Source organism: Petaurus breviceps, unplaced genomic scaffold (assembly GCF_028583685.1).
Source record: "Petaurus breviceps papuanus isolate PSGF00001 unplaced genomic scaffold, PetGlider_PUasm1.0 118, whole genome shotgun sequence".
NCBI classification, from domain to species: Eukaryota; Metazoa; Chordata; class Mammalia; order Diprotodontia; family Petauridae; genus Petaurus; species Petaurus breviceps.
The window spans coordinates 9402316-9415263 of NW_027185616.1; the positions used below are offsets into that span (position 1 = coordinate 9402316).

The window sequence follows — 12948 nt, forward strand, 5'->3', positions numbered from 1 at the left end:
GGCCAAAGGAAAACAAACCATGATATACTAAAGATACTCTCTTTTCAGATAAGAAATAATGACACGCCCATAAAATTCCCTTTCCATCGAGATTTTCTACCAACTTGCTAGAAGGTTCTTTTTTAGAACCTTTTTTTTTTTTTTACCAATCATCATTTCTAGTAAATATATATTTAACTTTAGCACTTTGATTGCTGAAATCACTGCAAAAACTATCTGCACTGTATAAAGCTATTAGTTCTGGTCAAACTGTATTCTTCATCAAATGGCATTCGCATAAAGTCTTAAATGTCAAATGCCCAATTACTCTTAAAAAAAATAACCTTGTAAGAAATCATAAGAAACTCAATGCATCATGAGGAGACATCGTATTAACTGTTAACCCTACTATATAAGCAAAAAAGGACAGCTACCTCATTAAGGGTTGTAAGCAAAAAGAACTTTTAAATGAACGGCATTATTATAAAAGGTTCTGGTACAGATTTTCTTTTAAGATAAATGGGATATTCACCTATTGTAGCTTTTTTCTAAGTGTGGGATTTTAAAAAGATTTTCCTTAAAGTAAGGCATTCCTGTCAATAGAAAAACTGATAAATACTAAGAGAATAGCTAGAAGCAAATACTCAAATGCCATATTTACTATTAGTCTAATAACCCTCCCTCTGCTGCACTGAGTTGACTGCTCCAAGCTGATTTATTCTCCTAGGAAAGGCCTAACATGGAAATTTCATCTAAAAGATTCTGTTTTTTAGTTTGGACAGATGTATCATACATCATTTTAATGCAAAAAGCTGGATAAGAGACTTTACTAATGTGGTCTAAGTACCCACCCCAGGAATGGTAAGCAAATCTGCAAAAATTCCTAAAATGAAGAACCCCCAGAGTACTGAATTTGGAGAGAGAAAAACCTGAGTTCAAATTCTGCCTCAGACACTTGCTTGCTGTGTGGCCCTTAGTAAATCACTTAACCTCTCTCAGCCTCAGTTTCCTCATCTCTTAAGATGGAGATAATAATAGCGCCTACTTGACAAGGATCACATAAGGATCGAGAAAAAACACACGTTACATCTTTGCGAACCATGGAACGATTGAGAGTGATGACTGTTATTGTCACGACAAGGGCGTTCAAACGGCATGGAGAGGGCCATCTCCTGCCTAAGAACCATATTCATCAGAAGCCTAAGGAAAGGGAAGCCTTAACTTGGGTACGGCCAGGGCCACAACAACGCTTGCCTCATTAAAGTTATAAACCCACGTTCATTCTGAATTTCTTCATAATCCAGTTTATCATTATTAAGTTCCATTTTTCTCTTTAGGGGAATTAAAAAAACATCCATGGCCATAATTTTAAGAAAATCATTCTGCCACATTAAACTTGAAGATTTTAGGTTTGAAAAAGAACTTGATGGCCTTCTCACATTCAGTTCATATAGAAAAAAAAAACTACTGAAATGATATTTATATGACTAGAGACATATAAATATTTTAAATAAATATAAATACAAACATTTTAATACAGGCTCTTTAGTTGAAAGCCATTTCATCCATACTTGTGGATTCAAAACAATTCTTTGCCTAGTTTTTCTACATATTCATTCATTCAAATAAATGTTTATGTAGTTCCTAGTTATGGCAAAGCACTATGAGGTCTGTTCAACTCAAATCACTTAAAAGATTTTCGAGGTAATACCATTTTTATTTTTAATAGATCATAATTATAAAAACTCCTTGGAAAGAAATCTTCTTTTCATATATTTTTCAAAAGTTCTTCAAAGTAACTTTATGCAGACTTTATTCTGATGAGCTTAATTCCCCAGGAAGGATTCAGAATAAAAAAGCACATGAACAAAGCAAGGAAATAATTCTACAAAAATATTATAACTTTGCTACAATTGAAAATATTAGGATGGGAACAGCTGAGATAACCACTTCTACTATGACTTTAAGAGCACAGGAAATTATAACATAATGGCTCACATATGTGAGTTTCACTAGCACATCTGACCCAAAAGAACACTATGTCTTTATTCTACAAATAAGGTGCTGCCCTGGAATTTGACTCCATACACAAGACTACTAATTTATCCTAAAATGCTTATAACTTATAAAAGCAACAATAAGGATAGTAAAGAGGAAGAGATTGCTGGCTCAACTAGTCTTTACATGAGACACATTATATTGACATCTGCTAATTCTACTTTAAGAAGTCTTCATTGCTTTTCCTTCACAGATTCCCTTCCTCCTCCCTCCTTCCTTGGAGCTCACAATGGAATCAAGCTGTTGCTCTTAGGAATTATTACTGTCTCATACAAGTCAATGTCACAAAACTATGATTAACAACTTCAATATGGAAACACAGTGAAAAGCCTAGGTACATTTGAAGAAAATGGACTATTCAAATACAGATGAATTTCCAATTCATAACTGTGGAGACTGTGCATATAAAATTATAATTTTTGCAATCTTAACTTCCTTGCACTGCAAGGGAAGTGTGAAAAAAAAGTTATTTTAACTAAATAGATATGTATACATATATGTATACATACACATGCATGCACAAACACACATGTAAAACTCAAAAGATAAGATTATAGCTCAATTCCTAATTTTTCCTAAAGGTGTATTTTATGAATACCACCTTATAAAAAGTCACAAAAATAATATTTATTGCTACTAATTTAGTTTCTTCAAAAGTATCTCAACACTCGATTTTTAGACTACACCAAACAAATCACTCTTGAGTAATTAAAATAATCCACAATTACCTGTTATGTGGAAAAAACAAAATAGTAGGGAGATGGTCAACCATAAATTCCCAGGGAAGATCATTCTGAGCTATATCAATCCTGTTAGTGATGAAAAGGGGAAACAGAACAGAAAAATAATAAACAAACAGAAAAAAAGACAACAAAAAAGCACCTAACATGCCTTAAGAATATAGAAAAAGTAAAAAGGCTATACCAGATCCTTCTAAGTGAGAACATAACTAGGTATAAGTTAGGCATTAAGACTTTAGGATCACCTGGTACTACTGTGGCCTCATAAAAACCTAATTTAGTAAGAATCCTGGTGACAACTAATTATAAATTAACTTCTGTCAATGCCTTTCTTATACCTAAGAAGTAGTTCACTCACTTGATAGGATCCAGTTCAATCACCTACATGTTAAATACCTCTAGAACAGTGTATGATTACATCATAATTTAGCAATTTAAGAAAAATTAGAAAGCAAAATCACAATGTATTTGATACATTTAAATGGGTTGGCAAAGTTATTTCTTCATCAGTTACTCCAGACTCATTCTCTGGTACAGAAATTAACTTGGAGCTACAGGTCAAACAGAAAACAAACAATCGTAAAGAGCTGTACAAAGCTTAAGTCACTATTACGTAAATGCTTTTGCTCGGTCTTTCAGTTCAGTCTGACTCTTTGTGACCCGACTTCAGGTTTTCTAGGGGAAAATACCAGAGCGGTTTGCCATTTCCTTCTCCAGCTCATTTTACAGATGGGGAAACTGAGGCAAACAGGGTTGACTTATCCAGGGTCACACAGCTAGCAAAGTGTCTGAGGCCAGATCCGACTCCAGGCCCTGTACAATATCCACTGCGCCATCTAGCGGCAAAATGTAGCTAGCTGTAAATGCCAGTTATTGTCACTACTAAGCATTCAAAATCTTTTTTAAAATAATTAAATAGAACTGCCCTTTTTGTCCTCAATCCCACACTGATTCTTCCTTGTGTCATGTGAAAAGCCTATTCCACCACCTGCCAGGTTCTTTACCAAGCTAAACCACTTTGTATATGGGCCTGGTGATGGGTTACATAGCCTTCATTATTTGGAGAAGCGCTTCACACCACGCTGGCTGTGAAATCATGCTATTTTCAGTCACAAAAATACTTGAGAGATCTTTCAGTAGATCTGATGATGAGCTACAGTCTACTCTGGTAGACGGAGCACCCATACCACCAAAACTGCAGATCTTGAAGTAAACTTACTGATTTTGTATTCATGACAGAGCTAAACATGTAGTAGATGGTTCACAGAATAAATGAAGTAAATTAATACAGACAGCATATCAAGAAAGAGCCCAAAGCTCCTTCCTTTTGTAAAAGCAAGCCTCTTCATTAGCTTCCACAATCCATACACAGAACAAAATTTTTGAGGTAGCATCTCCATAAGTTTGACAAAGTATATTAAATAGAAATTGGTCTTATATTTTTGTCTAAAAGTACATTTTTTAAAAAAATTGTCAAACCAAATAAAAGACATGGAAAATAATGTAAATTAAATGATGTACCCTGAATTTAACAGAGGCCACAATATTCAAGTTATCTTTTTTTTTAAGATAAACGGACACTGTATGCTAGCAAAGCTTCTAATCGCTTTCATTTTTACTACTTCATTCATAATAACTCAATAAACTATTATTAGGCACCTGCTACGAGAAGGGCTGGGGAAAATACAAGGAACGTGGTACCTGCCCTCATGATGCTTACAATGTGGCAGGACGAATAACTCAGAAGTGATCTGCCCAATTTGGATTTTTTTTCCTAAATACATTAAATATGGTAAAATGCCATATAAATGTTCAGTAGTAGAAGCCAAGCATATTTGTTATAATAATTTTAGTCATAATGAATCTGGTACTTGGAAATACAGTTAAATGGATAAATTAGCAAAAACTCAGTGGAAACTGAACAAAATCTACAACTTAATATATGAAAATTGAAAAAAAAAACCAAGATGCACACTTAGCAAAGCACATGGTAGAAAATAAGCTTATTTTACCTGGCCACAGTGAATTTATCTGGAGGCAGGAGACGAGAAAGCTGGATGAAAATATGATTGAGAGATGCACAGAACCCACACCAACGTGCATAATACAGCAATAACACATCCTAAGAAAAGGAAACACAGGATTTACTAAAACCAGAGAAAGACATATAAACCTTACCCCCTTCATTAAATCATTCCAAATCAGACAGCTCAACCTTTGGGGAAAATGAAGTTAATTTCTATTTTATATGGATATCAATTGAGGAGAAAACAAAAAATTAATGCTACACTTAAAAAAAAATCACTGGGTTTAATAATGAGATGTCATATTAACAGGTTTGTTTATTTTTAATGTTCAAAAGCTAAACACCATTCATCACAGAAAGGTATTTTGAGAGCAAACCTCTGTAAAAGGAAAGGAGGTTTGATTTGCCTTTTCATGGAAAATACCTGTTTTCTAAGGACTACTTCCCAAAAGGTATCAGTTGTTACTTCAGAGATTGGGTGCTGAGAAGGAAAATGGACAGTGTCACTTCCAATAAGGTGCCTTTTCAATGGACTGTAGAGAACGCTGAAGTTCTGAATAAAAGACTCTATAAAAAGAAACAGTAAGATTATTCCTTTTCACAGTTCGAGTATCAATAGCTGGTTTATTTTAATGTTTACATTTTAGAAAACTGACTTGTGAAATACATTTCTAGGTTCAGATTTTAAAACTGCCCCACCCTGAAAAATCAAAAAGGTGATGATAATTTGGAATTAATGGCACCAAGCTTATCTTGTAGCACAATATGGGTACTAGAGGTTGACATAAGATCACTTTCCATAATGTGGCAAACTGTCAATTTTGAGGATTAGGGATTCTGTCATTTTCTTAATAGGGCCAATTCACAAATTCACAAGTAGGGTTGTATAAAAGAATTTCCAAAATAGCACAATCTCTAAGGTATGTCAACCTATAATATAATAACTTTCAAATGCATTATGATGACAATGAATAAAATCAAGCAAGCATTCTAGTCATGACTTTTGAGGGTTAACATTTTTTTTTTTAAACACCAGACTTTTTTTTTCCTCCTTAGCCTTTGGCTCAGTGAAACAAATTAAACTTCTGATTACACTTCCTAAGGATTAGAAGAGAAAATGGGCAAATGAAATCCATAAATATTCAAAAGTCTAAGTTTAGCTAATAGTAGCTACCCTATTAGCTCATTATCTAATAGTTCTGCTACATCCAAAAACAAGCCATAGGAGAAAAATGAAGACAAAAGAATGAATACTCCATAAATTAGCTTACCAGAACCTGAATGACTATACTTTTTTTAAAAAACAAAAAACAAGGGGCGGCTAGGTGGCGCAGTGAGTAAGAGTACTGGCCCCGGACTCAGGAGGACCTGGGATCGGTTCTGGCCTCAGATACTTAACATACACACACACACACACACACACACACACACACACACACACACACACACACACACAAAACTGGCCATGTAACCTTGGGCAAGTTACTTAACCCCAATTGCTTTAAAAAACAAAAACCAAGATCTCAATGAAACACAAATTCTACAAGTCCCAAATAACTTCTCTGAGCATGTAATAACGTTGTGCAACAAGTGACCTCCTATAACTCACTCCTGATTTTGTCAATACTGTCAGCAATCAGCTGGCATGTTTAGGGTAGATGCAAGAAAATAAGAAGCAACAGGGTAAGGATACTGTCCAAGAACCTGTTTCAAAGTCAGCACATTGTGATTCTCACTGAATAAACGAGTTTTGCTGAACACTCACCTGATTCTTAAAACTATAGGGGTGTTCATTCCTTACTCTAATAAAACCTAATATGCCAAAATATTTTAGAAAACACAAATAGTGTATAATTATTTTAATTACTAATGGATTTTAAGCACTTTACAAAGTATCTGATTACAGGGTTTCTTTAAATAGATTCCTAAGTGCATATAAACTATATTTTGCTTAGAGAAGTTCAATATATACTTGTCTGGCTACTATTTATGGGAAGGAGACTTAATTTTACTCTTATGGTCTTTTATAGTCTCTAACATGTAAAAACCAAAACTGAAGTTTTCTTTCACAAATTCCTTCCTGTCTACTCAGGGAAAAGGTGATTTTGTTTCCAATGAAGCTGAATTAACACAGCTATGGAATTCATAGGTTCGCACGCTAGTAACGATGTTGTCCTACACACAGGGCCTGATGAATTCACTGTTGCTAGATACAGGCTAAATTTAAGGATTCCTTCTTCTTGAGTTCTTTGACAAATTTGCTTGTCTACTTGCCATGAGAGTAGCTTATTCTTATGATCTAGGAGGGTACATAATGGCAAGAAAATATCTCCAATGCAATGATATAAACATAGCAGCTGGTCAAACCGTGGTAGGATATGGTTTGGTATGAACTGTCACAAACTGAACTTTTGGGACAAAGGGAGATAAAAGATAATCTGAACAAAGTACCTATTCTTCTGAGGAATGAAGCTGATGTAGCTGGTGACATTTCTCATTTACATGAGATATTCCCACCAAAACAGGTTCTGTTTATTTTGCCAGCCAAATACCTTGGTATCTCTTAATTAACGAGGGTATTCTCTTCCCACTGGATATCATCTTAGAAAATTCTCACAAAACCTTCTTCCGTCAAAATCACTGTTAATATATTGGTTTGATTTTTAATGAAACATAAGACTAACAAATAGGTTCAGAATTTGAAAGCTGGAAAGCACTTCAGAACAATGGAAATAACATTGGATCTGCCCTCAGAGGACCTGGCCTCAAATCCCGGCTCCCAACTTACTAGCTGGGTGACTCTGGTCATGTCCCTTAAAATCTCTGGGTTTGTTTCCTCATCAGAAGACCTGTAACATCCCTTCTGGCACTACTAACTCTTGTGATACTGGTATGAAGCTAATTTAGTCATTTAGAAAATGATAATACATTACAGGCAAAAAGAAAAAGTGAAAAACTATGTAAATACTGACAGCATCCTTTCAACCAACATCAACACAATAAAAGTTAAGAGGCAGTCCATTGCCAACAATATTAAGAGGTCACCTCTATTAAGAAACTGGCATTATACATAATATTTGCAGAAGTAAAACTACCTACAGTACCTAGAGCAGGTTTGACAAGCGCTTGTTTGGGGTCCAAGATATAATGAGATTCTTCTTTTACATCAACAATAGCGGCAAACTCTTTAACCTGAGTCGAACTTGATGCACCCAGCCTTTCTGCATACAACCAGAATAAATTTGAATCCAACAGATAAAGGTTCAAGGTCTTGTTGGTCCTGCAGCTCAGGCCTGTGATACTTGTGCTATTAATATCAACATCAGGAAAGAGAGGGATGCTCTCCTCAATGTGAGGAACAGAACTTGGGTTATCAACCTTGCATTTCTTCTCATGGGAAGAAAATGCGATGGTAGGGGACTGAAAGATATCCTCTTCAGAATTAGTCAAGTCCCTATTCATAGTCCTGCAACATGCAGTGTAGTAGCTAAAAGGACTATAGAAACTTAAAAAATTGCTGCATTCTATGGTATCTGATGTAACTTGATAGAAGGTGTGTTCCTTGAGGTAGAATGAGTCCAAAGCTGCCGCTATCTCAAAAAAACTGCACTGTGGCACATTGACTTTACTTGGCTTAATCCCAACTGACTGGTTGACGCAAAGCTCACAGACATTGTGGGTTCTTGAGATGGAATGCCACTGAGGAAGCACCACAGTATTGCAGCATGGGGACTCGGTTATTGGAGATGATTCTGCCAGTTGGGTTGGAGGGTTGGATACCAGAGAATCCAATGCTGATGAATCCACATGTCTCAGGTGTTGAAGCAGTTGTTCAACTACCTGACTGTTATTACAGTTGTTGTATTCCAAGGCCACTTCGGTAATCTAAAGAAAAAGTCATGGGGGAAACAGGATCAGTGAGATGTATGCTAGCTACTAACTTAAAATGAAGCCCCTTCTAATTTGAGTGCAAGTAAAACATTTTATAATTAAGTTCCATCAGAAAGTTTTGGTAATAAGTATTACCTTGAATATAAATTCTTAAAAGTATATATTTATCACTTGTGCAAAAACCTTCTAACATGACAATATCTGGGTTCCAGAAGAGACTATTTTTAAGGTCTCCATGCCATGATACTATCACAGAATCACATAATTTTTTCCAACTACAAGAGAACTACTCTAACCTTCTCAATTTACAGGCATGAAAATCAATGCCCAGAGAGTTTAAGTTTTAAGTTTTTGCCCAGGGTCACAGGGGAAATTAGTAGCAAATCTCCTGTCCAGGCTCTTCAGATGCTGTTGTTACAAAGCTTCGAGCTACACAGGATATTTTACAAATTGGTAGCTATATTCTTCATCTTAATTGCCACTGATACTCCAAAATAACTTCATTCTGAAAATTTTCCAAACTAATGAATATTGGTAACAAGCAAATTAGTATACAAATCAATTCCTTTGTACACAGAGAGCATGAATTGATTGGGTAATTTTACTGCTTTAATTTTTCTATTATGTTTCTTGTTTATGATCACCATAACACTACATGCTTGCAATTTAGACTTAAAGATCACCCAATTTCATTTATAGTAATTATACCTATACATATATGTGTATGTGTATATACATATATAAAATGCACACACACACACACACACACACAAAATATTAGCTAGTAAGTGACTGAGCCTGGATGAGCTGCCTCAACCTGACTGTATCCTATTGTAGGTAAGATACAACAGCACAATAAATCTTGCTTTTCTTTAGTTATAAAAGAAAGAGAAATAACTCAACATAAAATATGTTGTTTGCAGTAACAGGAAAGGAGTAAACATGGACTAAATCTTGCCAGAGTTAGATAAGACAATGAGATATTAAATCACATGGAATTTCTTCTTTAAAAATGGAATAAAATGAAGAAAATGACAATAAAGAAAGGAGATTCTTATATTTGCTCTTTTAGTGTAACAAGCAGTGTTTTTAAAATCTTGGCTAAACAATGTTATGTAAAAATCTAGTGCCAGTGCCTGGCACCATATTTTATTACACAGGGACAAATAAGGAAGATTTGGCAACTTTAAAAGGTTAGCACTGCAATTATTGTTTCTAATTTACTTTAATTAGTGAAATTTGCAGGTCTGACCAAAAGAGTGGTCACATCACCTTAAGGATTTATGAATTGATATTAAGTGAACTAAAGAAAACCAAGAAAATAACACACACATTTCCTACAACAACGTAAGGGGAAAGACCAACAAAGGAAGCTAAATTTTGTCTAATGATAATGACCAAGTTCAACCCTGGAGAAGAACTGAGAAAATAAATGCCCTACCCTCACTTCTTTGTAAAGAAGGGGAGAGGAACTATGAATGTAGAATATATCACATACTGTCAGAGGTTACTGACGTGTCTGTTAATTTTATGGAATACTTATTCCCCCTCTTTTTTATTTTTTGTAACAAAGCATTACTTTAGTATGGAGGTATATATTTGGAAGTAAAGGTAATATTAAAAACAAAATATATCCAAAATTTTTTAAAGAAATTATTAGCTACTTTTGCAAAAAAAAAAAATTTATTAATTACCACACTGGATTAGGCTAAGCCTATATTTTTTTGTCACAGTACCAAAACATGAAGATGATTTTTGGCTCCTTAAAACTGAGAGGGAAAAGTCTCACCCATGAGGGCTAACAAATTTAAAAATTAACTCCTTTTAAAAAGATGTTAACTTTATAGCCTTTATCAATCAAATCTGCTCACATAACTGTCACTTGGAGAACAGAACAGTAGACTTGGGTAGATGTACTTAAGACTGGGATTCGCAAAATCTGGATTCTAGTCTGAGCTCCACCATGACGTACTACATACATTACCAGGGACAAATCACAACTTTTCTAAGTCTATTTTTCCAACTATACAATGGAGTTAATTAAATTCACAGGAATGCTGTGGGTTCTAAATAAAAATTCAATAGGAAAAGTAATGATAATGCAAAGCAGATACACAAATAGAGAAAGGGTGCTTGTCTGAGGAAAAATCTTCCTATCCAATAGAGGCTCCAATGTGTCACTAGGTATATCCATATCCATTTTAACAGTGAAACATCTTCTACCCCTATATCACAGCAACCAACCCACACCTAATGTGAGCAGAAACATAAAACTTTAAGAACATTAAACACTGAATGTTAACATTTATATAAATATTTACACCCAGAACTACTGGTACTGCCTTAGGTGAACATATAACTTTTTTCTTCACAATACTCCAAAGTGCTACTGCTGATGAATAAAATCTATTAATTTAGAAGGTGGAGATAAGTGAGCAGATAAAGTTTGAATGGTCAGAATATTTAAAAGAAATTAAATTTTATAACTCATGGATCGTTTCATCACAGTGACACGAACAGCAAGGAAGCTTTCCATTTTCTCCTCTCATTTCTTTCTCATTTTCCACACAATACAAAACAGTGTCACATAATGGAATGATCCCTACAAATAGTCTATATGAGAAAATGTCTTAGCTGGACAAGAAGTATTAAGTTCTGTTTTTCTTGGAGGGATAAATTAGGGTCACTCTGAAGAGACAGAGGTGGTTAGCTCAGAGTAAAGTATACTGACTATCTGAAATCTGTTTTAACCCATTAAGCAATCCTTGAGCAAGAGAAAAATAAAACAGACACTTAATCCATTTTAGTAACTATCCCCAGGCTTTATACAACTTCTTATTTCTCCCTGTAAATGACTACAAATGAACCATGTATAAAATAAACTTACAGAAAAAAGGAATAAACTGAGTGAAGTCAAGCAAGTGGGGGAGTGGACACCCAATCCTGCTGATGGTAGGCAGCCACTCGAGAACTGGCCCGGGTGTCTGACTTGAAAGTCGAAAAGTCAGGAAAATGCTGTTGTAGCTGGTGCTAAGGCTGTACTTCTCATTCCGGGCGTATAAGCAGAACTGACACAGGTCTACTCCTGCTTTGCTCTGCTGCCTTCTGTGTATCCCACTATGTTTTGTGCTTATCCTTCCATCTTCTTAGCCATAACAGCAACAATGATGGTGATGATTAATAATAAAGGGCAAGAATAATCTCAATCACTTTATGTAGCTTAAGTTCTTCTCTGGAGGGAAATTAGGAATGGGTTTGTTTTTGTTCACCGTCATCCACGACCAGATAGTTCTGTGCATGTAACCATTGCTGAGCTACATGACAGAGTTGACCCAAGAAGTGTTATTCACTGGCCTCAGGTTCAGGGTTATCCCTGGCCTCTTAACCAGAGAAAGAAAAGCCATGGACATTACTCTCAGCACTCTATTAGCTATTTCATTGAATTCTTATAAATTACGAAATAACAAAGTACAAATAATGATGTTTTACTACACAATAAATAGTTCTGAGTTATACTTTCACAATATGAGACTTACCTCATCTAACAGAGGATGACTTTCTGCTAAGGGATTAAAAGGTACAAATAAAAAAAGTGCTGGTCCTTTCTTGAGTTCATTGTTCAGGAGAAGACTTTTCCCTCCATGTGGTCGCAGCCATTGAACAAGCATTTCTCGGTTTTCTAAAGCCCATTTATAAATATTTTCAGCTGTGTAGTTCATTACCTCTCTGGGAAAGACCTTTGTATAAAGAGACACATGAGATAAATCCAAACCAATATTATTATCAGGTGTTATGGAAACTATATGAGACTAAATCTTATCTCAAAAGTTGAAAATGTAAATTTGATAGTACTAGAATATATTAATGAACACTGATTATCTCACTCTTGATTCTTAGATTAAAATAGTTTTATCACTGACATTACAAATAACTATTCCAACACCTTACCTAGATGCAATTTTCACAAAGTTGTGAAGGATGAGCAATGAACCAATAAACATCTCTATAACATCTATGCCAATATACATCTAAGAAAATAAAACCAATTATACTACTTTTTTCTAATTTTAAAGTTCCACAACAATAAAACTTTCTGCAAAACAGCATTATAGGGGCAAGTTAATTCCATATGAAAAGTTATAAATAGGCCAAATAACATCAAAGCATTTGCAGGTGGAGAGCCAATTATACTGAATAAATGAAAGAAAAAGCATTTGTTAAATATCTCACTATGTGCCAAGCACACTCATTTTC

General features: G+C 34.9%; 1 protein-coding gene across 2 annotated transcripts in view; it reads right to left on the reverse strand.

Moving 5' to 3' along the window:
* TXNDC11 (thioredoxin domain containing 11) overlaps positions 1-12948 on the reverse strand; it is a 55585-nt gene that overhangs the window by 1731 nt on the left and 40906 nt on the right. For both annotated transcript variants that reach the window (XM_069085938.1, XM_069085939.1), the window contains 5 exons: positions 12231-12431; positions 7908-8688; positions 5228-5370; positions 4790-4899; positions 2766-2846 (listed from right to left, as the gene is read on the reverse strand). In XM_069085938.1, the coding sequence (XP_068942039.1) occupies positions 2766-2846; positions 4790-4899; positions 5228-5370; positions 7908-8688; positions 12231-12431 (1316 nt within the window). The remainder of the gene's footprint in view (positions 1-2765; positions 2847-4789; positions 4900-5227; positions 5371-7907; positions 8689-12230; positions 12432-12948) is intronic.